The sequence below is a fragment of the Canis lupus genome, chromosome 28 (assembly GCF_003254725.2).
Source record: "Canis lupus dingo isolate Sandy chromosome 28, ASM325472v2, whole genome shotgun sequence".
Taxonomy (NCBI): Eukaryota; Metazoa; Chordata; class Mammalia; order Carnivora; family Canidae; genus Canis; species Canis lupus.
The window spans coordinates 26,533,509-26,561,051 of record NC_064270.1 but is presented as its reverse complement, the minus strand read 5'-3'; the positions used below and the strand labels follow the sequence as shown (position 1 = coordinate 26,561,051).

Genomic DNA, 27,543 nt, shown 5'->3' with positions numbered 1-27,543 from the left:
AATTATGGCAGGCCCTTGGTCTCCGGCAGAAGCAATCCTCTTTGGAGGAAAGCATACTTTATTTAGGCCAATAGAAAACAACAGATTAAGATCAAAGATGTAGGAGCTCACAAAGCTCACCAAATACACAAGGCAATATGCCACAACAAATGAGAGCCAACAGAAATAAGCAATAGACGTAAGGTTTCCAAGGATTTCAGTTATTGGAATGATCAAATATAAAATAAAATAATTATGTTTGGAATGACATGAAGTAATAAAAACTAGTAAGAAAAGAGACTTTCAAAAACTGCTAAGCAGATTTGAAAAAGAACAAAATAGAACTTTTAAAAATGGAAAAAAAAAGCAATGAAAGTAATCTAGTGAATAAGGTAGAAAGCAGATTATATACTACACAACAAAAAATTAGTGAACTGGAATAAAGCTCTGAGGAAATAAATCAGAAGAAACACAGAAAGAGATGATGGAAGATATACCTGAGAGGGTAAGAGAGCTTGAAGATAGGATAAGAATTTTCAAAATGGATAGAATCAGAATCTCAGAAGGAGAACAGAGGAAATGGGGGAGAAGAAAATTCAGAGAGAGAAGAAATGACAATTTTTAGAACTAAACAAAGACTTAAATCCTCAGACATAGAAGTGCAAAACAGGCCAAGTGATACTAACACAAACAAATTCATGCATAGAAAATCAAGGTAGGGGTACCTGGGTGGCTCAGTGTGTCTGCCTTTGGCTCAGGTCATGATCCCAGCATCCTGGGATTGAGCCCTGCATCCACCTGGCTTCCTGCTCAGTGGGGAGCCTGCTTCTCCCTCTGCCCTTCCTTGCTGCTCATGATCTCTCTTCCTATCACTCTCTCTGTCTCTCTCAAATGAATAAATAAATAAATTCAAAAAAAAAAAAAAAAGAAAGAAAGAAAGAAAAGAAAAATCACAGTAAAACTGCAGAACACCAGAAACAGAAGCCATTGAAAACAAAGGCTAGATTAGCTGCAAAGGAATGGCAATTATACTACTAGAGGATTTCTCAGGTGTGACACCAGAAGCCAAATGCAAGAACAATTTTCAAGTAAATGAAATATACAAGTATGCAAAATAACTAGATGCTTGATAAAAGTATATTTTAAAACATTTCTTAGATTGTAAGCAAGGGAGGGATGCTCTGAGTCACTGGGTAAAACTGACAAGGAGAGCTGTAAGCAACAAACTAAAAGAGTTTATTATTAAAAGACATATGGTAAAGGAATTTCTAACGATACGACATGGGATAAAGGAAACATTCTGGAAGAAAGCTCTGAATGAAAAGAAAAACAGTGAGCAAAGAAATAATAAATATGTAAGTAGATTTAAACACATTGATTGAGGTCCCTGGGTGGCTCAGTTAAGTGTCAGCCTTTGGCTCAGACCACGAACCCAGGGTCCTGAGAAGGAGCCCTGCATCAGGCTCACTGCTTAGCTGGGAGTCTGCTTCTCCTTCTTCTTGCTAATGCTCTCTGTCTCTATCTCAAATAAATAAATAAAATCTTAAAAAAATAAACATAATGATCATGTAAAGCAACAACAGCAATAATAATGTTTAATTCAACTAGTGGCAAAACTCAGAGGTACAAAAAAGAGAACTATGTCCTATAAGATTCAAATTATTCTTAGGTTCCTACATTGTTTGCAAAGAAGTAGAAGTGTTCACTAATTTCAGACTTAAACTATGCCTGTTATAGTTTTAAGAGTAATAACTAGGGGCACCTGGGGTGGCACCTGGGTGGCTTAGTGTTGAGCATCTGCTTTTGGCTCAGGGCTGATCCTGGGTCCTGGGATTGAGTCCTACATTGGGTTCCTTGCAGGGAGCCTGCTTCTCCCTCTTCCTAAGTCTCTGCCTCTCTCTCTGTGTCTCTCATGAATAAGTAAAATCTTTTTTTAAAAAAAAGAGTAAGAACTAAAAGAAGAGCAAGAGTGCATAACATACAAATTAGTTGAGGAAAAAAATGAGGAAATTTGAGGAAAAAGTTGAGAGATACTGATTTTTTAAAAAGTCTTCAATTCAAAAGAAGGTCAGCAAAGAGGGGAAAATACTAGAAAATTCGGGATAACATAGAACAAGGGTGATGGCTGAAAATACTACTAAGACAGTATGATTAACAGAAAAAAAGAGAAAATGTAAAATTTTAATGGCAATATCCAGAAAGAAAAATATTTATAACAAAAAATATACAAATATTTTATATGTTTGATTTATAAATAGGAAACAATGTTCCAAAACAAATTCCAAAACAATTATTTATAATTGATAATTGAATAAAAATCTGAAAATGTTAGAATAGTTTTCAATTTTTTCTTCATTATATAGAATATCTTGTGCAACCAGATTACAATAATAAATGCTATTAAAATAAAAGAGGACAAAGGAATACTGGTCAATGAAATGAATGAGGAGAAACAACAATGATCAAAGACATATGAAAATATTCAGTTTCACTAGTAATGAGAAATCTGATTAACATTTCATGTATCAAAATTAATAAGACTTTTCTTAAAATGCTTTTAAAATCATTTCTGAGGGGCACCTGGGTGGATCAGTTAAGTGTCTGACTCTCGGTTTCAGCTCAGGTCTCCATCTCAGGGTAGTGAGACTTGCCTCATGTCAGGCCCAAGCTCAGTGTGTAGTATGTTTAAGACTATTTTCTCCCTCTACCCCCTCCCCCCCCGCCCCGTCCCCTGCTCTTGCACAGTCTCTTGATCTCTCTCTCTCAAGGAAATAAATCTTTTTAAAAAATCATTTTTGACAAGGATGCTGGAAAACTGTAATTCTTAATCTTTTCTAAAGGTAGTGTGAATAGGGGCATTTGGGAAAGTAAATAAGCAGTACATCTTAAGATCCACAAAAGGTTATAATTTTTATCTAATAGTTTCTCTTTTATAGATTAGGATCACAAGTTACATACAAAAAATAATTATAGTCTTATTTCTAACAGTGTGAAATTGGAATCATGCTAATTGAAAATAAAATAGGAAATAAATTATGTTATACTACAAAATAATTAACATGACATTTTAAAATCAAACCTAGAAGTAAAAAAAAAGTTCTTATTAACACTGAGAAAAAAGGATGTAAAATCAACTATAGAATATATTTTCAATTTTGTAAAAATATGTATACAAAAGGAAAATGTTACTGGAAGGAAATAAAAGTTCTGGCAGTGAATATTTATGGGTGGTGGGATTATGGAAGATTTCAATTTTAACTTCGATTATTTCTGTGCTATTTTTTCTACAGTGAGGATTTATTACTTACATAATTAAAAACTAATGGTAAATGTTAATACAATAATTAAAATTCAAATATCACAAGATGGCTATAACACTCTGAAAAATTAGAAACCCAGGGAAAAGTACATAAGCCACTGAAACCAACCACAGAAACTTTAGTCCATGAAGATGGTAGGTGGGAATGAAGTGCAGGGGTCCACTGGCTGTGCCCAATATCTCATGGCACTCCTGCAGTAAAGCTCACAATGCTCTTAGCATATAGCTGTTCACTTTGTCTGGCCTGGATAATGTGCCACTTTGGACAAGAAGGTTCCTACTAGTGTATTAGGCTGAATTGTCTCAATTCTTCATGTCTATTTGAGCACCTGGAATCAAAGAATACTACATAAACTTCAAGTAACTTCATGTTCACAGACAGCTTTATGAGAAAAGAGTCCACTGATAATACATTAGTGCCTAAGAGGTATTCTCAATTTGAACTAAAATCAGCATGTTTAAAGAATGGTATAAGAAAGAAACTTTTTGGTTAGTCTGAGATTCAGACCCTGGTCCTTGTTCTACTGGGGGATGAATTTGTGATCCTGAACAAAGGTCTTAAGTTCAGAGAGCCTCAGTTTGCTCAATGGTAAAACAGAACAAAAGAAACTGCTGTGTGCCTTTTTTCTAAGATTAATGTAGGGCTCAAATGAGGTTGAGACAGCATATGTAAATGAATGTTGAAAAACACTATCTTAAACTCAGTATAAACATTTCAATTGTTCTCATGACCTAGGAAGATCAAATTCAGGCTCCTTACCTTGGCATGTGAATCCTCATTTCTACTGTCTCCAAAGTTCTTTCTGGTGCATGTGTGATGAACACCTAAGTATCTTGTAGAATATACCCCAATTGTCATCTACATTATCAAAAATTGAAATGTAGATAAGTTAATTACAGTGGGTTAAGAGGTAACAACAGAAGAGCCCAGAATATGTGCAATATAAATAAGGAATTTTTTTTTCCTAAAATAGAAATGATGACTGGAAATACTCATTTTAAATAACTGGCAAAATTTCAAACCTGAATATATGTAGAGTGAATGTAAGAGTCTAAAAATTAAGAAAAAAATAGCCACATTTTATACTTCCATTAGATTGATACTTTTTATTAATTCTTTGTTTTTTTTTTTTAAAAAGCAGTGCATGGCATCACAAAAGGAAAGTACAGCTATGTAAGAAGAATAGCATATATATCACCCATCTAGATATAACTATTATTAAGAATTTGCCCCTTTCCATGTTTATCAAAATCAGATCACAATGTATAGACTATTGTGTAACATATAATAAATTAACAAATTCTTTCTTTTGGTTTTGTTTTTCAGTGTTATAAGTAACAGGGTAAGAATAACTAGCTAAAAAATAATTAGAAATATAAATAGAAACAAAGAATAATATCCCAGCAAAAACCATCAGTGATACTTAAGGACTCATACAAGTTTATACTCCTAGTGAAAAAAAAAAGGCAAGAAAACAAAACAAAACAAAACATGAATAGGGAATGCATATTTTTAACATCATCATCATTTCAGCTAAGGGGCTATACACTCACTTGTTTGTGAACCAATTGTATGCTGGGCTCTTAGTGTGATACCAGATATAACAAACCTAGTCTGTCTAAGTCACATAAGGGGCAATAGATGTTTTTGCCTTCATTTCTCGTGGTTTCTATCAGTTACTGAAGAAAAGCGTGTATTTTGTGGTTTGAGAGATTATATTAAGACAGAATGTGACTATTATGTATCTCAATGAATACATACAGCACCAGAAGAAGTTCTAGAGCTATTACAGTGCCATTTAAAAGGAGAAAATATTTTTTCTGAAATTTTTTGAGGTATAATTGACAAAAAACACTATTAGTTTCAAGAGTACAACATAATGAGCCAACATAATGATTTGATATTTGTATATATTGCAAAATGATCACCACAATAAGTCTAGTTAACATCTGTCACTGTACATAGCTATAGGATTTCTTCTTGTGATGAGAACTTTTAGGATTTATTCTCTTAGCAACTTTCGAACATACAATATGGTATTATTAACTACAGGCACCACACTGTACATTACATCCCCATGATTATTTGTTTTATAATTAGAAGTCTGTTACTTTGATTCCCTTTATCCATTTTGCACAGTCCCTCACCCTTGCCTCTGGCAATCATCAATCTATTCTCTGTGTCTATAAGATCACTTCTTTTGTTTGTTTGTTTAGATTCCACATATAAGTGAGATCATATGACATTTATCTTTTTCTGTTTGACTTATTTCAGTTACTATAATGCCCTCAAAGTCCATTCATATTGTTGCAACTGGAAAGATTTCATTATTTTTTATAGTTGAATAGTACACAAACATGGGGTATATATGTATATGTATATGTATATGTATATAAGGGATACATACATAGTGACATATATATACATATATATATAGTGTGTGTGTGTGTGTATATATATATATATATATCTTTTTCAAAATTTATTTATTTATTTATTTGAGAGAGAGAGAATGAATAGGGGTTAGGAGGGGTAGGGGGAGAAGAAGAAGCAGTGTCTCCAACGAGCTGGGAGCCAGACACTGGCCTCAATCTCAGGACCCTGGGATCATGACCTGAGCTGAAGGCAGATACTTAACCAACTGAATCACCCAGGTGCCCTATATCAAATCTTCTTTATCCATTCATCTATCAATGGACACTTAAAATGTTGTTTCCATATCCTGACTATTTCTGCAACAAATATGGGGATGTAGATACCTTTTCAAAATAGTGTTTTCATTTTCTTTGGATACATATCCAGAGGTAGACTTGCTGGATCATGTTGTAGTTCTATTGTTAATTTTTCTTAAGGAAACTCCATATAGTTTTCCACAGTGACTATACCAATTTACATTCCCATGAACAAAGAGTTCCTATTTCTCCACATCCTTGCCAATACTTACTATTTCTTATATTTTTGATAACAGAGCATCTTTTTCTTGTACCTATTGCATCATCTGTGTCATCTTCTCTAGAAATTTATATTCAGATCTTCTGTCCATTTTTTAAATGATTGTTTTGTTGCTGTTGAGTTGAATGAGTTCTTTATATATAAATACACATATATATAAATATATATACATAAATATTCATCTATACATATAAATATACATATACATTAATCCCTTATCAGATATATGATTTGCAGTCAGCCTTTAGAGGTTTATTTAAATGAGAAGCCGGGCCCTCAAGCTACAGTTAGAATGACAGACTAACAGGTCTCTTTCCCAGAAAGATTGAGCTCCTGAGTCTGTTGCCTCTTTCTGTGCCCTGGGAGTGCTAGGTATATGATGTCTTTCTCCTTTCCTCACAGTCCTATGGGACCTGTGAGCATAAGCCCTGCTAGTTACCTGAGCCAAGCAATGAAGAGGTGTCCCCTGGCAGCAGCTACAAAAACCAGGGCACCAGACAAGGGTATAAAGTCCACTCCAGAAGATACAAGCAAGCTGGAGCAAGGAAGAGGGAGAGGACAAAGATTGTGTCCACCAGCCCACATCACCTGAGAATACCTCTGTGGCCCCTTCGAAGTATGCCAAACCAGAAGCCTGCTCCTCAGGCACAGCCCCAGTAGTCTTCAAAGTCAGATCTCTTGGGGGATTAACTCCCAGGTAAGGGTCTTAAAAGTTGGTATTCCTGATGTGAGATACAAATCCTTTCTCCTCAGGGAGAAGCTCTGGGTATTGAGTTCCTTCCTGACTGAGCTGTCAGATGGGGTTTATAGTAAGACAATGTCTCACCTTTTTCTACCTGCTTCAATGTGGCATCCCTCTCATTTGCTTGACAGGAAGGGTTTTGCTCCATAGTTTTTAGGGTTCTTTTTTTTTTTTTTAAGAGGAAATTGTTCCTCATTCAGTGTGTCTGTGGGAAGAGGTAAGTTCAGGATCTTTCTATGTTTCCATCTTGAGCTGGAACTGAAAAATCATTTTCTTAAATCTTTCTCTTTAGATTTTACAAACATAATTTCACTAGAAAAACTTTCAAAATGAGAACATTATATTCATAGGAATCTTAAAAATATAGTCCGAATGTGATCACTCCCCATGACTTCAACTTTTCTTGCCACCATTATCTGTGGCCTGGATTCCTACAGTAGCCTGCTATCAAGTCTTTCTCCTTCTATGCTCTCCCAGTAGCAGCAAGAATAGGTTGATTTCCATTACCCATCAGATAGCAGGTCCGTTTTTCTGCTGACTACCAATGCCAGAGCCAGCGTTTCTTTGCCTGAGGCCTTTCTCTAGCCTCCAAGGAAGTGTCCCTCAACCAGTAACAGAAAAGAGTTGGGCAATAAATACTTGGCCCTATGCCTCTGGCATCCATAGTCTGATGTGTGGTTCCCAAGGAAATGCAGCTTTGGTTGTTCACAGTGGTATTGGTAGCCTGCCATTTCCGTTTTTCATGGCTCTACTTCCCCGTCACATATTCTTCAATCCTAGATGAACAAATTCATCTTCTTGATGACAGTTTCTCAGGGAACTATACAAAGACATTTTTCTTCAAAGTATTCTTAACCCAAAAGGCAGAGTGATCCTTTTAAAAACCATCAAATTATGTCTGTCCTCCAACGAAACCTGCAATTGGCTCTTCTCTTCACTCAGAAGTGAATGTCAAAGTTTTTATAAAGGTCTACGTGGCCCTATTATCATCTGCTTACTCCCACTCCATGCTTGCTGTTCCATGAGCTTGACAGGAATGCCCCACCTGAGGGCTTCTGCTCCAGCCATTCCCTCTGTCTGGAACACTTTTCCCCTCTGGGAATCTTCTGCCTGCTTAACTCCTTTACTTCTTTCAAGACCTGCTCAAATCTCACCTTCTAAATGAGGTGACCCTGACTGCCACCCTATTCAGTACTTCACCCTCCTCCACCACCACAAACCATTCCCCAAACCCTTGTCTTGCTTTATTTTTCCTTTTTCCATTGAACTTGCTACCTCATAATGTATTAAATAATTTCTTTTTCCTGGCTATGATATAAACATGGTTCTTTGGTTGTATTCTCTGATGTTTCTCAAGCACTTAGGAAGTGTTCCATAAAAACCTGCCGAACAATTACCATTAATGTTCATGTTATTGCTGGGTGGAAGAAAAATGACCCATGGGTACTATAGGTCACACTATTACTGCAAAAATAATCCTCTTTTTAAGTTAAGTTTAAACCCACTAATATGTTGTGCTTGTATATAAATTTACATTCTAAGTGCATTTATTAAATTTTAACAATGTATTTTAATTTGTCACTCTAATACAGTAAAATGTAGTGATTTATACTTGCTAATAGAAAATTTAGAATGTGATTATTCAGACTACCTATATATTTTTTCAGTCACGAAAGGTTTTACACCTATGGCTTTTACACAAAGGTCCTATAAAGATTCAACACTCCTCACTCATTAAAAAATATAATTAATATATATGTAAAAATTTTCAGGAACACATCCACTTCATAGAATAGGCCATTTGGTGTATAGTAGCACACCATTACCCGTAGATGTATCAAAAGTAATTATTTCATGTTGTACATTACATTTTCCCCTGACTGTACAGATATGGAACTCAGTGGCACATGAGTCAAATTTAATTTAAAAGAAATCCATTTCTTAACCTACTACATCATGAACACTCAAAAAATATTTACACAGCAGCAATAGCCAGCTAACCTATGACTTTGTGTTGAATTTAAAAACCAAATTTTAAGAAAAACCCAGCAGAAGAACTTTAAAATTACTTAGATTTTTAGGTTTACATAAAATCCTTAATGTGATTTTCAGGGCCTAAGCTTCAGAATTCACTGTGTAAGTAAATCAATAAACTACATTGTATTGTTATGTATATAAAAAAGAGATTAAGACCAGTTTCCAGTATACTATAAAAATGAAAAAAAAAGTTTCACATATATATGTGTATGTTTAGTCATTTCAGATAGATAACTTCCTCTTAATAGTAATTATCACAAAATGCTTAGCAAAGGAGAAAAGAAAATAAAATTTTAAACATTTACTTCTACTGCTATTATTTTCTAAAGTATGTCAAAGGAATATACCAGCAGCTGCTCAGATTTACTTCTGGTGTTTAATTTTACAGGAAGAAATAAACAATTTAAGCTCTAAAACAATCTACTGAACAGCAATGTTTTCAGCTTGTATTTTTAAAAAATCTATGTTGCTGATTTATTTTAAAAGGTTAGACATATGTAGCTATAGGGAATTTCAAATATCAGAAATCATAATTATTTACGAAGAGGAAGGAAATCTTATATGGAATTTAGGATTTTAGGCATGGAGGAAGCATGAAGGTACTCAATTAATGAAATTACCACCTCAATAAGGTAGATGTAAAAATATAACATACTCCCCCAAGTTGATGTACAGATTCAACGCAAGTCCTATCAAAATACTAGTGGGCTTCATTGTAGCAATTGACAAACTGATCCTAAAGTTAATGTGGAAATTCAAGAGACCCAGAAGAACCAAAATGATCTTCAAAAAGAACAATGTTGGGAGACTCATATTCTCGAATTCCAGAATTTACTACAAAGTTACAGTAATCAATACAGTCTGGTACTGTCATATGACAGACCTATCAAACAATAGACTATATTGAGTGTTCAGAAATAAATCCCTACATCTATGGTCAATTGATTTTCAACAAAGGTCTCAAGATCATGCAATGGGGAGAGAAATTCTTTCAAATAAATAATAAAAAATTATATGACTCAACGATTCCATTCTTAATTACATAGCCAAGAAATGTCACTCGTTTACAAACATTCATAATACCATTTTTCAGAATATCTAAAAAGTGAGAACAACCTAAATATCTCTCAGTTGGTAAATATATAAACAAAATGTGACATCCATACAATATAATACTATTTGGCAATAAAAAGAAAAGAAGTACTGATCCTATGCCACAATATGAGCGAACCTTAAAAATATTATGCTATGGTAAAGAAGCTAATCCAAAAAAAATACTGTATGAGTCCATTTACACGAAATGAAATGAAAACATAGATTAGGAAAATCTATAAAAACAAAAGTAGATTAGTACCTAGGGCTGAGGAAGAATGATGCGGGATACATGGAAAGTGACTGCTAGGCAGTATGGGGTTTGTGTTGGGGATGATAAAAATGTTCTAAAAATTGATTTTGGTGATGGTTACACAACTCTGTACTAAAAATCACCAAACTGTATAATTTAGTTGGGTGAATTGTATGGTACATATTATTAAACCTGTTTCCAAAAGAACCCCACAATACTATACATTAATAAGTAGAACTTGACTCCCAGATAAAAAGGGCTTGCTAAAGGAGAATATGGAGGTAGATATTTTTCTTCTTGGGCATTTCACTGAAAACAAGTGGTACAAAAGAAATAGTGGTATGCCCATTATTTGTATAATTAAGCAATGAAATGAGAAAAATAACAAGACAATCAACATTAATAGAATGCTCTAAAAAATACAAAGCACTCGCAGGCATGCCTGGGTAGCTCAGTGGTTGAGCATCTGTCTTTGGCTCAGGGTGTGATCCTGAGGTCGTGGGATCAGTCCCACATCAGGCACCTCTCAGGGAGCCTGCTTCTCCCTCTGCCTATGTCTCTGCCTCTCTCTTGGTCTCTCATGAAAAAATAAAATCTTTAAAACAAAAACAAACAAACAAAACCCACAAAGCACTTGCTCCTGCAGCCAACAAATGATAAACAAATTACCTGTCTCCTTCCCTGAATTCAAACATAGTGATAACATACAAGATATAAAAATGTTGCTGATTATCAAAACATACTCAGCAATTCATACAAAATCTTAAAAGAAACAGTTGGAAAGATAGAAGGGGATTAGGTGTATTATAGGAAGTAAATGGTGGCCTGAATTAGGAGAGTGCCAGAGGTCCACATTCTCTGGATGCTCATCTCACCTGCAGGGGTCAGGAAAGCAGCAGAAACAGCCCAATGCCAGACCAAGGCTGCAAATTAATGGTAGGGTAGCTTTAGAGTTCAGCTGGGATGTGGAATCCCAGAGCCATACATGCAGGAACCTGGGCAATCCCTAAGCATTCACCTATCCCCACCTCAACTGCGGACCTGCACCTTCATCAGAGGGAGGCTACCATCTGATAGGAATAATGATTGGGAAGGAAGTACTTTAAAGTTCTCAAGTGAAAGGAACATGCATGACAAATGAGCAGTGGTGACTGAACCCAGATTATACACTACAAGCAGCTTCCTCACGCCCAACCACTATATTACTCGAAAGAGCACAATTGAGAGTCAAGGATTTTATCCCTCTTCCTAAGTGTGGATCCTAGTAGCTAAAATAAATATGTGTACATAGAAAAAAAGAAAAGAGAACTCTGAAGAGTGAATGCACCATGAAGAAATTGAAAAATGGAATGATCTATACCAGAGGAAGTCAAATACAAGGGAAGGCATGGAATAGTATTTAAATTAAATATAATGAATGGCTTCAGAAAGACAGGGAGGGCATTAGAAATATGAGGTATCCACAAGCAGCTGTGAAGAAAAGAACAATTGCAGCTATTAACAACAAAATATATCATTGTTGATATGAAGTCAGTGAATGGGTTAAATAGCAGAAAGGATGCACTCTTCAGAAAGCAGTATACTAGAATGGCAGATCGAGGAATGTTCCCAGAGGCAGCTGGAGAAGATGAAAGAGTAAAAATAATGAGAGACAAGCTAAGAAATATAGATGATGGAAGAAGTATCAAGAGTGTCTAGTGGGAATTCCGGGACAGAATACAGTAAGAAATATTAAAAGAAATAGTAACCAAAGATTAGTCAGCATTATACAAAGTTATAGGGCTACAGATTTAAAGGGGGGCACAGATTGGTAAATACGAGGTAACATATACATGTCAGAGAGAGAGATTTAAGAATATTGAGAAACAAGAGAAAATTCTAAATGATTGCAAAAAGGAAGTGGAGATCATTTACAAAGGACAAAGAATATAACTGACATCAGACTTGAGACAAGGGCATAATACCTTTGAAGTTTTGAAGAAGGGAACTTTGAAACTTAATTTTATATCTAATTAAACCATTATTTACATGTGAGGACAAAATAAACATATTAGTAGGCATCTGAGGTCTCAAAGAGCATGCCACATAAAATTTCTCTTTGAAAAATATAGTGAAAGATGAAAGAAATGCATGAGTAAGCATCTAGATATAAAGAGTAAAGAAGGGTAAAGACAGTTTATTGTTAAATATACCATAATAAAAAAAAACTATGCCCATAATATCTGGATTAAAATTTCCAAACAGGGATCCCTGGGTGGCTCAGTGGTTTAGCGCCTGCCTTTGGCCCAGATCGCGATCCTGGAGTCCCAGGATCGAGTCCCACGTCGGGCTCCCGGCATGGTGCCTGCTTCTCCCTCTGCCTGTGTCTCTGCCTCTCTCTCTATGTCTATCATGAATAAATAAATAAATAAATCTTTAAAAAATTAAATAAAATTTCCAAACAGATTAACATAGGGTAGGAGGAACACAGGAAGTTGAGAGCATGCTAAAATATTAATTTTGTTTGAGACAGATAGGGCAGGAATGTGTTTTAATAAACTTTTAGGCAGTGATGAGGAAAATAACCATCACTATGAATCATGGTAAGTAACAGGTAACCATCAGAAACCGAGATAGAATGTGGAAAATTGTTTAGTAAAAGGAAATCAATTTATCCAAGAGAAACAGAAAAAGAACCAAAAAGAAGGGTAGTAACAACAAGAACAACACACACACACATACACACAGGTGCACACATGCGTGCGCACACACAATGGAGCCCCTAAAATAAACTTTGGGAGTACAGTAATTATTGTCAATGTAAATAGATTCAGGCAATTAATCAAAAGATAGACTACAGAATGACTGGGTAAATAAAAAGTGAATAGTCACTTCTTTAAGGGATAGGTAAAAAACAAAAGGACACAGAGAAGTTGGAAGTAAGGAATAAAAGGACAGTAGGCAAACGAATTAAAACTAAGTAGAGGTAGAAATCTCTAAACTCTACAAAATAAAATTTAATGTTAAAAATGACAATGATAAAGAAGGAAATAAAATTTGGAAAAAATAAAAGAAATGGAATGATTATGAACACACACAAACACACACACACACACACACACACCTAACAATACATTCCTGAACACTAGTAAGCAGCAACTGACACACTGGCAGTGTGCCCATGCGTGTGAATTACATTTGCTCTTTAAGTTTGTGAGTTTTCTAGTTCTCCATTGGTTCTGTTCCTCTGTGAATTGTGTATGTATTGTTTACATTCATTTTTCTCCTGTGACTTGTGTTTTCACAGTGTTTGACAATGTTTTTAACAGATGAGGAGAAAAAGAAGTCGGATTCAAATAGTCCAGGTTTCCTATTTGTTAAAGACTTTGTACTAAAGTGATGTGATGCAAAGGGCCAACATGATATTACAGTATCTACTGTAACTTTCATTTAATCATTCTGTCTTCTAATTTCTCCCCCAGTAATGGAAGATATACATATTAATTTCCTAATGTTCTAAGCTTCCATGGCAACCTGTGATGTAGAATAGTAAAATATCAAGTACACAAAAGCTAAAAAAAATCACAGAGAAACGTCCTCTAAAAATCAGCTCTCTGGATAACATCCGCACGGCCTGATTCAGTTGTTTAATTCTTTTTTCCCCAAAATAACCAAACTGCTATAGACAGAATCAATTATATTTGTACCTAGGTTTTTGGAGGAGTCTATTTCTTTTGCTTTCCTTGAAGAAAAGCAAGATTTGAAAATAGCAACATGAAATTAGTCACATAAGGGGATTTAAAAAAAAAGGGGGGGGATACAATTTTCGAACTTCATAGCGTTTCTTAATCTTTCTACTTAAACGTCTTACCATCCATGAAATGTAAATAAAATAAAAATAATAAGAATACAACTAAATGACTATGCCTCAAAATGCTTTGATTTTTGTAGATCACAATCTGTGGATTTTTTCTCTCTGTGGTCATTCTTTTCTGAAGCCATTCCATGCATTATTTCAGGAATCTAGTACCACACATTTACTTGCACATAATGATTTCTCCTTCACCATACTCTATTTCTGCATTTGCAATAAAAGAATACACTAATATAGCCACTGCTCCAAATAAAAATATTCACTACATTCTACAATTCTCAACATTCAAAACTGAAACTATGTAATTAAAATGCAACTCCTCTCCCCCCACCTGTTACGGTCAACTTCATTAAAGATAAATGTGAATTATTAACTAGAATATTGGGCACTCCAAAGACTAAAAATAGGGTGCTTCGTTTCTTCAATCACACCTGTATCTTAAATTCCTTCAGCTCCTATCTGTCAGAGAAAGGCTGCAGGTGAGCAGTCTGTCACTCTTGCCTAGGCTAATAGATTCTCCAGTGGCTTTTGTTACAGCTCATGTCATGCTATTAAAACTATGTGCCTTGGAAGTGGCATAACATATGTAGCTGAATCTTGTCAACTCTACATAATCGGACTGTATTTGGCTGCACAAGCAGATGCAGATTAGAGAAGCAATATAAATATGCAAATCACAGTGGTCCCCTTTCGGCACCACAGTTCCTACCTCTAATGGCCCTCGTAGAAACTCGGTTTGTTCAGCTCCTACTTCCAGTGCTACATCAACGGAAGCAAAGGGACGGCTGGCCATCTGCTGTCGTTCTCGAAGTAGTTGCTGGAGGGGGTTAAAAATGATTTGTTTAAAATAGGTTAAAAACACATGAAATTCAACAATACCTGGTTCCATTTTTAACAATGGTACTCAAAACTTAGGAATCATCTGATGCCCGTATCTATAGCTAGATCAATAAAATGAAAATTGTTTTTTCCCCATGGCCAGGGTCATAAATCCACAGAGGCTTTAAACACATGGTACCTGCAAAGAACTTTTCTCCTGACCTCTATCCCACAGACCTAATGAAATGTACCCAAAAACATTTTGAAAACTTAAGGTGGGAGGTGCTACCTCAGTAAAAAGTGTTACTATGATGGTGGCTATGTCAAGTTTTGCCTCGCAAAATAATGCAGCTTTTGTCTCAGCTGAAAGTAAATACCAATAAAAGTGTTTAACAAAAGATAGTAAAAAGTTTCAAAATGCATTAATAGAGATTAAAGAAACATATACCTGCCAAGACTAAGTCTTGGAAGTTGTCAAGATCCTGTCAACTGCTGTGGAACCAGGAGGAATTGTTACTGACAGTGTTTGTAACTTGATTCAAACCATCTGTGTTCATTATTGAAAATAAGGAATGATTAGTAGGCTGCAAAAATTTTGTGCTAGGGCTTCTAAAGTACCCCAAGATACTTGTTTCTTTTTCCTCATGCCTACTCTGGGCTTTGCCCAAGCTAAAAGCAATAAACTAGCAAGTCCCAGCCAACTCCCAACCTAATTTATATTTCTGCCTTTCCTTGTAATTATAATATTCATTAAGTCATGATAAGAAAAAATTGATGACCAGCAGTAGATATTGCAAATCTTGCCCTTCTCATTCTACACAGCTAATAAAATTATTATTAAATATTAAAAGTGGATGAGCAATGCAATTAAACACTCTTTCAAATGAGAAGAAAATCCTATCACTGAAAAAGGCAAAATCCTTGAACACAATGAATAACTTCATTATTCACAAAGATTTTTAAAGATTCACTGGCATTAACTTAAAACGTTAACAACTGGTATTTGAATGTAAATGTATGTCGTGCTGTGATGCATCATTCATAAAATTTCCTTTTAGATGATGAAGGAACAAAAGCCAATACTTGATGGCAGTTTATTATTTAACATTTTCATTTTAACACTTGTAACACAGCAGTGACTGTGTTCATGAAATGAGCATCTAAAATATAATTTAATACCTGCTTTGTCATTATTAAAAAGAGAACATCCACATGCCAATATGGATGGGATAGAAATAATACAATTATCACTGAGTAATAGCTGAAGTTCTTAAATTTTATGTTTATTTAAAATAATGAAGATACACTATAAACATATTCAAAGTAAAAAGTAAATGATCTAAACTACCAAATTATTCACTTACTATAACCTCAAAATTATATTATTAAAAATACAGCTGCTAGAAAATAGAATCTTGTCTGTGCTTCTCTTAGGAGTGGTCAATAAATCTGAACATTTTGTCTAAACAAAATGCAAACATAATGTTACTTCAAATGCCAAGGGATACTAACTGTAAAAGACACCATACCCCTTGTCTCTTAGATAAGAACATACATACAGACCCACACAGAGACATAGACACACACACACACACACACACACACATACAAATATACAAACTACCTTTCCTATGGTAATGTACAAATTGCTATGAGAAAACTGTTAATTCTAGTTTGGGTTTATTTTTTTATTTTATTTTATTTTTTTTAAATTTTTATTTATTCATGATAGGCACACAGTGAGAGAGAGAGAGAGGCAGAGACACAGGCAGAGGGAGAAGCAGGCTCCATGCACCGGGAGCCTGACGTGGGATTTGATCCCGGATCTCCAGGATCGCGCCCTGGGCCAAAGGCAGGCGCCAAACCGCTGCGCCACCCAGGGATCCCTCTAGTTTGGGTTTAAACACAATTTTCTAACATTTGTATTAAAAAGTTTCTTCATCTGCGGTACCTGGAGGGCTCAGTGGGTTAAGCATCCAGGTCATGACCTCAGGGTTGTGAGATCGAGCCCAGCATCAGGCTCCATGATAGGTGTGGAGCCTGTTTAAGATTCTCTTTCTCCTTTTCCCTCTACCCCTCCCCACCCACATTCTCTCTCCCATTCACAAAAAAAAAAAATATTTTTTTCATTTGCACTAGTTTTTCTCAGATTACAAATGGCATCTCATATAATTAAGAGATTTTTCTTCCACCTTTTTATTTAAAATCAAGTTAGTTAACATAAAGTATTGTATTGGTTTCTGAAGTAGAATTTAGTGATTCATCACTTACATATAATACCCTTGCTTGTCACAAATGCTCTCCTTACCTATCACTAATTTAGCCCACACCCCATCCACCTCCCCTGTAGCAACCCTCAGTTCTTCATAGTTAAGAGATTTTTAACAAAATTAACAGCTTCTGCTTCCTTATCTTATATTTTCCCTACATCTGAAAGTAAAAGGTCTACAAAATACAATTCATGAATACTCAATACCACATATTGTAATAGAGGCCTATAAATATTCCAAATTCACTATCTTTGACAAAGAATAAATTTCTCTGTACTATAACATATTATTGTGATCTGCAAAACTCATAATAAAGAAAAATCAGTGATTATCGTATACTTATGTTCATTTAAAAAATATTAGTCAAATACAGAGGTATTTTTAAAGACACTGATTTGTTCTTGAGCTTTCAATTTCCACTTATTTTTAAGAATGGAATGACTACTACAGTAATGTTTGCAAAGCAGAAGAAAAACATTGTTCTTGCCCAAGACCATAATGCTATAGTTCATAAAATGAGACATGGTAATGTAAAAATAATTAGGGTACAAGATAATGTACAGTAAAGGATACAAATAGGAAATTAGCCAAATGAATTCACTCCAGGCTACTTAGTAGAGGACTAGTTCGAGGACTCTGGCTGAGAAATTTGAGTTTCTGACCTTAGAAAACTTATGCAAATATTCTGACTGAAACTCAGAAAAGATAAGTCCCCCTTCTCCCTGAAACACTCTTGCTTCGATGTTATGGCTCTAAAATAATAACATAAAATAAAGTGAGATTCTCTTTGTTACTAATTTCTGGCTTTCAGCCATATCCTTATCAATTGTCCTCCCTCTTGCCAGTTGACATCTTCCTGAATTCAGTCCCCTCTGTGTCAGAACAGACATCCTTGCGACTTAACTTGTGTCAAAATTTGTCTGACATGCAATATAGTCAGACTCTGGACTTTAGAAGGATCTGTGCCTGAATACCAGTTCTTCCACTTATTAGCCATTAGAGCTTAACTGAACTATTTAGACCTCTCTAAGCCTTAATTTTGCTCATTTACATAGTTGGGATATTAATAGTGCCGACACCTACACCTATACCTCAGAGGACTTGTTTTGAATCCCAGCTTCTCCATCCACAAATGCTTGGACCATAATCAAATACTCAGACCTTTCTAATACTTATTATTTCTCTCCATAAAATGGGAGTAGCAATAATATCATAAGGGATAAGGCACTGTAGAGATAATGTACTTGGACAGCTCAACACAGAGGCTGGCACCCTGTGAGTACTCAGTAACTGTTCATTGGTACAATTATTATGTTAAATTTCAAGCACTAATTTTGTCTTTGAAGGTGGCACACTAATTACCACAGGCCCATTTTCTTCAGCACTAGTGACACATTTTGCTCCATTACTCTCCCTCTTGACAAATGTTGCAAATTTATGAGACAGTTGGAAAATGTCATGATTGTGGTAAAATGAATTTAGACTTGGAACGGCTTTCTGCTATTTGTGACTAAGAATGATAAAACCTCAACCTAAAAATTAGCAGGAAAAAATAGAGTACTTTCTTAAGAACTTTTGAAATTTAATTAATTAATTTTGTGATTGTGATTTTTATATAAAATGAAGTTTAACATTTTGCACAGCAATAAGAAGCCATAAAACAGATGATCTGTTTTATAACTAATCTGCTATTGCCAATTATTCAGCATAAAGATAAAGCCAAAAGAACAAATTGACCGTAATACAATAGATTATAATCATGCTGCCATAAACACTGTTGTGAAGAAAATTTAAAAATTAAAGAGATGTTCATAGTGTCATGTTTGTTGTCTATAATAACTTTTATTATTCAAAATGTCTTACAAAACAACCATGAAATTAAAAATATGAAAATCCTTGTTTAAATATGGCAACCAGGAATAGTCATTGATTTTATCAAGTGTATATATGATAATTTTTCCACTCAATACCTCTCTCTCAAATGCTGTATCATTCTTCTAAGTTCATACTAACCACCTTTCCAGCAAAAGGCAAACAACTCTCTAACAGATTTTAGGATAATAATCCTTAAAAACACACAAAAAGCAGAACAGTAACTAACTGTCCCCAGTTGTCTTCATGTCTCCTTCCTGCTATGTCTAGGTTCTATCCATCCTTCTCCCCAAATTCCAAGTCTTTCTACCTGACCCCAAGTTTGAAATGATCATCTTACCTATGAATTACTTACTATATTAGTATGGTACTATCTCTTTATATCCTTATATTTTTCTGAAATCTTCTTCAAGGAAAAAATATCTATTTTTATTTTTTATTCCCCACAGCTCTTAGTTGGTAGTCAGTAGTATTTGTTGAATGAGCAACTAATGAATGACATAAAGTATAAAAAATCTGTATCATCCAAATGTGAATGAAAGCAAGTTATGATAAAACTAATTTCAATTATGATTGAGCTTTTTAAAGTAAGTGTCCCCTGATATTCTAGAACTTATGTTTTATCATCCAAAGTAACATAGATATTTATTTTTTTAGAATGGGGCAATTTTGTGGAAACAACAAATCAATAGCAGGTTTCATGTTGCTTCTCATTTACTTTATTGTAATACTGCAAATATTATGAAAAGAATCTACCATAAAGTCATCATAGTGCATTTATATTTTTAATACCAATTACATTCCTAAGATTTTGGAAAGGCATAAATGGAGCAATCAAAATGATTTAGTGATTACTCTTGAGCTTACATACTAAAATGAACAAAGTGTTTGAATTAGAGATTAAGCAACATTTCGTGAAAAGGAGTATTTCAGTTATTTACACAAACACATTTAACAGAGCAATAGAAGTGAACAATCGATTTTGTTATTTTGGTACCAGTATGGTACAAGGAAGTAAAAAGAAGTGACAATAGCTTTTTGTATCCTTAAATTAGGAAAGTATGATATTCTATCATTTTACATAACAGAAAATACAAGGCACAAGTCTTAAAATCTTATTCCGAATACTGGGAATATACTGCTTCCCAGTCTATCAGTTGGAAGTCGGTATTAGTACTTTATTGGAGTGGCCTGGCATAACACCTTTGTTCATGTTACTTTATTTTTTTTTTTAAGATTTTATCTTTTTTATTCATGAGAGAGAGAGAGAGAGAGAGAGAGGCAGAGACCTGGGCAGAGCTTCTTGGGAAGCAGGCTCCTCGCAGGGAGCCCGATGTGGGACTTGATCTCTGGACCTGGGATCACACCCTGAACCAAAGGCAGATGCTCAACTGCGGAGCCACTCCAGCATCCCAGTGCAGGTTACTTTAATTACCCTTTTCTAGATTTCTGTAATCTTTGACCTATTGGGACTATGTTACTCTTGAAATGGTGGTTTACTTAAAAATAAAAAACTTTCAAAGAGCTTCTTGACAGGTATTCATCTAGTTTACGTAAAGTGTTCACTTTAGGGATGCCTGGGTGGCTCAGTGGTTGAGCATCTGCCTTCAGCTCAGGGCGTGATCCTGGAGTCCCAGGATCTAGTCCCACATCGGGCTTCCTGCATGGAGCCTGCTTTTCCCTCTGCCTATGTCTCTGCCTCTCTCTCTCTCTCTGTGTCTCTCATGAATAAATAAGTAAAATCTTAAAAAAAAAATGAAAGTATTCACTTTCAGTGACTTTTGAATTGTTTTTTTTGCAAATTTGTAGTAACTTGCAAAATAAACTTCAGTGACAGTCCAGGAGAGATTTCATCATTCAGAAGATTCCACTAAACCTGAAGTTCACTCATTTTTCTTCACTATTTTAAGGCAAAATGTCCTCAGTTGTCAAATGGCCATAACAAATTTTCCTGGTAGGTTGTTCAGGTACATCGGGTTGTTTGAGCAATTAGGTGACAAAAATAAAACCTACCTTTAATATCATCAAACCTGTGACCAGAGAAGAAGAAAACCAAAATGGAAAATGCATCTAAGTGTTCCAAAATATAAAGTTCAATATTTCCTCTACATTGGTAATAGGTTGTTTCAGCTTACAAATATGTATATTTATACATGCATGTCAATAACTGTGTGAAAGTGTCTATGTGAATATGCATAAAATTCACATATGATAATTCACACTCAAATTACAGCTAAAACTCATACATAATAGGCTAAGATAAGGATTAAAATATGCCAGCAAATGAAAGTCATTGTTGTCATTTTGATAACACCACGCATATAATTGGTATGCGTAAGGCAAAGTCCTCATGGATTCTTAGCTTGAAAAGGAACTTAGAGATCTCTAAGCCACAAATTCTTCAACCTATAAACCATAGATCTCTAAATGATAAATAGATGAATACCAGAAAATCTCTGCACTAATAGATATTTTTCTTCAAAAAAGGCTTTTTTTTTGTAGTTTCAGTGGATTCAATAATTTAACTTACTGCTATCTTTAGAAGCTAATTGCCCCTCATCCAGAACCAGAATGTAACTCAATTACTTTCTTAAATTCTTTCAACAAATCTCTTAATACATATTAATGCTTAAAAATAAAACAGAATAAATAATGAAAGCAAGAAAGACTACTTTAGAATTCTCTACACATCCCTATTTGTTGGATAAGAACTTGATACATATCTCAAAAGCAGCATGGGTTCAAAAGCTCAAACATCTATTTCTAAAGTTTCTTTTTAATTCTTCATCTAGCTTAGTGGTTCTCAAACTGATGTTTAGGAGGTTGTATGTGCAATATCATCTATAATCTATAGTGAATGATTTTGTCTCCATATCGGCCTTATATACTGACTTTATTTTTTTTACTTTATTTTATTTTGTTTTGGGGGGGAGGGGCAGAGAGAGAGAGAGAGAGAGGGAGAGAGAATCTTAAGCAGGCTCCATATTCAGTGCAGAGCCTGACATGGGGCTCGATCTCACAACCCTGAGATCATGACCTGAGCTGAAGTCAAGGGTCAGGCACTTAATTGACTGAGCCATCCAGTCACCCAGTTAACATACTGATTCTAGATAGCTTCTATGTAGTGTAATCTTCATGGAACTCTAGAAATTGTCCATATTGTCAGCAGCAGAGTGGTATAAACTGTATGGCCTGATAGTATCACCATCATTTGTATATAATAAGGTCTTAAGAGCTCTCTACCGACAGGAGTTAAAGAAAACACATCTTACTTTTACAAGTAGGGTCATTTAAGTGTGGACTGACTTTGTCTAGGTTAATTTAGGCAGTGTCAAATAAAACAAAGTATGACAGATCTTCCTTATCCTTATGTATTCATGGTTATGTATTCTTAACATCAAGGGAGCCAAAACTGTACTTCTCACATGGCACAATTTTTCCCAATTGAAGTTTGAATCCAAGAAAATAGAAAAAGCACCTGACAACTGTCTCTATATATCAATCAAGGTAAGTCTGGATGGAAAGTAGGTTTAATCTAAAAAAGATTAGACCTTTACCAAAATTTGATTTTTTTCCCACTACAAAAGCTATCTAGAGCATCCACAAGATTGCTTATCAAATCAGTTAAGCTTTGTATCATTGGATAGACCTTGGGAGAACCATTTTGTTTGGAAAGATCAAGCTGGTTTGTGGTGTGGAAAAAAACTAAGAAAAGTAAAACAAAACGAAACAAAAAAAGAAAAGTAAAACATTATTCCTGTCAAATTGTCACAAATCCACTCCAGAAATTACTAGTATTTGCTAGCATATTTGCTAACATTTCTTTTAATATTTTGAAGTAAGTTAGAATTGGTAACTTCATCATTTCTCTGTACTTTAAGTGAAATACTAACGTGTTCCAGCATAGTCAATTCCTGGTTTTCATCAACTGCGTGTGCCTGTTGACTGTATGAATGAAGAATTCCATCTTGTGAACACTTTCAAAAGAAAATCATTTGTATCCTGATAATAGTAAATAGCTGATTTTCTATTCAACACTTTGATAATGCAGATGATATGCTTTGTATATTTCTTTTTATCTTACAGTTGGCAATATATTATTTAATTCGCTAATGAAAAAAGAAGTATGACTGTATGTCACCTCTTTATGCATTAGCAATAAGAAAATAATTCTCAGTAAAGTCTCCCTGCCTTGTCAAGGAATTTTATTAAGGAACAAAAGCAGATTCTGAAATTATTTTTTACTTGTCATTCCACAACATGAATCTTAAAGAGTTTATAATTCTGAGCAGAATTTTTTTCTTTCCTTCCCTCTCTTCCCCTCCTTTCTTTTCTTCTCTTTTCTTTTTCGTTCATTCGTTCTCTCTCTCTCTCTCTCTCTCTCTCTCTCATAAAAGCTCATTCTTAAAACCATTTGATAGAGAATTTTTTTTTACCTTCATCCACTTAGTGAATAAGTTTGGCTTATTAAAAAAAATCTTTACTGAGTTCCTACTGTGTGCCAGACACTTTTCTATATATATAAAAGGTGACTCTTTTTATTCTATTCAACAAGCTTTGACATGCTATTAAGAAAATATATCAGGGACTCTTTTAGACTATCTACCAGGAGACTAGAAGCAGATAACTGGGGAATAATCTGATGTTGAATGAAGTACTTATATGGACTGGATTTAAAAGCAAAATAGTCTTGCTATTTCTTAGTGGACAAAAACCTTAAGATATGTAAGAATGTTGCAGAATTTTGGAGGTTACTTCAGGAAATTCTAAAATTTGGATTCTTAATCCTTTCTTTGTGACATAGATGGCATCATTGATTTAGACTTTGCCAAAGATGACCTCACTTCTGAATGAAAGAAATCATGCAGAATGGATTTATGTAGAACCGAAAAAAACTCGGCTCTTGCTTGATACCAGAACATCCTTTCTAGTGATCAATAGGAAATACAATGGACCTTTGCAAGACAGTATTTTGTTTTGTTTGCACTTCTTGACATTAAAACAAAAAGTCAAAAATAAAATGCTGATTGTCAATTTTAGAGATTACTCTAGGCACTTAAAAATCATTACTAACAGCATATAGAAGTCTTGTTTGTTCAACATGTACTTAAATAAAATATTACCAAAAATTACTAAGAAAATATATAATGATTGGGAAAAAGAGAGATAGCAGAGGGAGAAAGTGCTTTAGGTAGGGTGATTACAGAAAGTCTAAGAAATGTCATTTAACCTGAAACCTTGAATACTCAGGACACATCCTCAAAAGCTCAGTAGTTTAAAATAGAAAAGTGTATTTCTTGCCCACACAAAATCTACAGGTCTAAGTAACTTCCCCATCTGGTAACCCAGTTATAAAGACTGCTTCAGTCTTGAGGTTCTGCATCCCAACTCAAGGATCCTTTGAGTGTAAGGGTAGAAGTGCTAGTGAATCCTGTACGGACTTTTCAGTGCCTTAGATCAGAAGTGATATATATCACGTTCCATAAATAGTCACATGGCCCACCCTAACTACATGGAGGCCAAGAAAATGTAGGGGAACAAGTGAGGTATTCAGTTAATGGAGCAAAGGAAGCCAGAAAAGATCATTTCACGCAGAGGGAACAGCAATTCAAAGTTCTGGAGGCAAGTGTCTGCTTAAAGTATTCATGAAACAGAAAGAAGTCCGAGTCTTATGAAGTAAGGCAGCAAGGAGCAGAATGGTCAAAGGATAATTCTGGCTTTATCAAAGTTAAGAGAAATAAAAATAACATATATAACTCATCAGACACCATAGATTTAAGGAAATCATATCTATTACTTTTTAAAACATGATTTCTTTTTGTATTATTCAGAGTCCACTCTTATCGTGTCAGAAGTAGCTCAGAACAAACAAGTAAGAAAAATAGGCTTTACCATCCTCATATAAAGTTATTCAAGACATAACCAAGAAAACAGCAACAGCAGTTAATCTCAAATACAATGAACCTAGCTCTCCCAATAAGTATCAAAAGGTCAATTTTGTACGTAACCTTCTTTAATACAAAAGGCCAGGTGGTTGTAATTTATCTGAGCAAATCAAAATGAGCAAAAGGATGAGTGCTGAAAAGGTCATTTAAAAGCTAGATCCCCAGAATACATATTACTCCTCAAAGAGTGAAAATGGGAAATGGATAATTTCAAATTTTGGAACACGCACTAGAGAAAAAAAAAAAAGTTCCCCCCACAGGATACGCTCCCCCCACAGTCATATTGTGGAATACATGACTTCCCCAAGTTAGAGGTCTAAGTTGTCAGAGAAATACTTGTCCTGCTTTCAAGAAGAAGAGCAAATGAATGCCTTTGACATCCAAGACATGCACAATATAATCCAGTCAACCTTGACGAGGGGAAATATAAAAGCAACTGATTACAATAGAAACGACACATCGACTCCTGCCTGTGTGCCGGTAATTTATGACTGGAGACTCTTGTTACAATAAGGCTCAGATCAATTCTTCAGTAGCGTTTCCCCGCTCTTAAGAATTAATTTACTAAAGAAGTATTTTTTTCTCCCTGATTCTGGGAATCAATACGAAGCTCAAGATTCATTTTTGAACCACAATATGCTAGCTTCTAGGTTAAGAAATTCTAAATGTAACATAATCTAGTTAGCTTTTACATTTAGTGTATAAGAGGTTCATGGTGGACATTTAAGTAGTTTGGGACAATAATTTTAAAGTTCTTGAAGAGGTACTTAAATCTTCCTGGAGACATAAGTGACTCAAACACTGGCATTTTCCTCTTAATCAATATTATAAAAATATTTTTTTTTCCTTTAAGGAAAATGTGATTATTTTGCTATTAGTGAATGGAGTCATTTTCAGTTCAATATTGAGAAACTCTAAAAATGTTTTTTCTGTAAAATGTTCCTTTGTAAAATAAGACGTCTGTTAATTACAATTTTCTAAAGTCTATTGAAAGATACATCTTGTGTTCATGTACTAATCATTATGATAGATTAATATGCAGTTATTTGTTTTTAATCTTTTGTGAAAGGAGAAATGATACAAATATTTTCTAAACTAATTTCAATCACTTGAATTTTTAAATGTGAAGGGCAGTTAGATGCAGCATAGATTATTCATGACTAATATAAATTGCCTTTCTTATGTACTTGGAATTGTATATGAAACCACAAAAATCAAATTGTAAGAAAAATAAGTGGTCATAGCAGACTCACTGAAATGACTCATTCTCAGAGTTGGAAGGAATCCTAGAGGTTATCTAGTCCAATGTTCCCATTTAAGCAGGGCCAAAAGTGTTCTGTATTTTCTGACAAATTGTCATCTAGCATCCTTGAATATACATAGCAAAAGAATCACTTTTTATCAAGGCAGTATTTTTTCCCCAAAGGTTTATAACACAGAATTCATTATACTGAACAAAACCTTATATTTTTGGGATCTTTTTGGATCATTAAAATTAAATAGGAAACCTTTAATCTCACTAACAGTCCTTTAAATATATAGTACATATTTGAAACTTTTCTTATATGTTCAAATTAAACAATTCCAGTATCTTAAATTTTGCATTCATTATTCATGCAACAAACATTTATGGGATACTTCAATGTTCTGGGAAGAAGGCCAAGCACTGCCATTTAAGAGATATGAAATATAGTCCTGTCCTCAAGGAGTTTACTCAGACTCTCATAAAAAGGACAAAACTGTTTCTCATTTAACATAGCTTGCAGCATTTCGTTTTTCAATGTTCCTCTTAAAATGTAAAATGAACACATACTTTAGATGTGATCTGGTTAGTGTAGAATATGGTATTATTTCTCTTAATGTAATCTAAATTAACATGCACCTTAACATAGTTTTTTTGTTTTTTATTTTAAGAACTACTCTGCTGTTGGACCCAATCAACAATTCCAGGTCTTTTCTCACATGAACTTTGATCGAAACAAATGTTCCCACTTAACATTTCTACAGGTGAGTTTTAAAATCTAAATTCAGTACTTTATTACTGAATATTATTCACACAGTATTATACTGTGTTTAATTTTTCATATTTTAATGTTATTGTTTTTAACCTATTTTTCCTTGAGTGCAGATTTGTCTTTGATCTTCTGAATTTCCAACTAACATAACTAACAGTTAATCCCATATTATCAGTTATGTTAAGCCTCTATACCACTCTCTCTGACCAGGGCAGCAACATTTGATGGCAAGGAAAACTACCAAACAGTGAGTTGTCTTGCTTGCTAGTAACCCAAGGTAAATTATAAAAGTGATTTATGTCCAAGAGAAGGACTATGTCATAAAAGTCCAAGAGAAGGACTTTGCTTTTTATGTGGTAGGGTTTCCTCCATATAGTAATGTCAAAAGATGAAA

The 27,543-nt window shown here is 34.5% G+C and overlaps 1 protein-coding gene across 1 annotated transcript in view; it reads right to left on the bottom strand.

The window, feature by feature from the left end:
• Positions 1 to 27,543, bottom strand: part of ATRNL1 (attractin like 1) — a 779,330-nt gene that overhangs the window by 224,720 nt on the left and 527,067 nt on the right. The window contains exon 27 of the mRNA XM_025467337.3: positions 14,938 to 15,045. Coding sequence (XP_025323122.1) covers positions 14,938 to 15,045 — 108 coding nt within the window. The remainder of the gene's footprint in view (positions 1 to 14,937; positions 15,046 to 27,543) is intronic.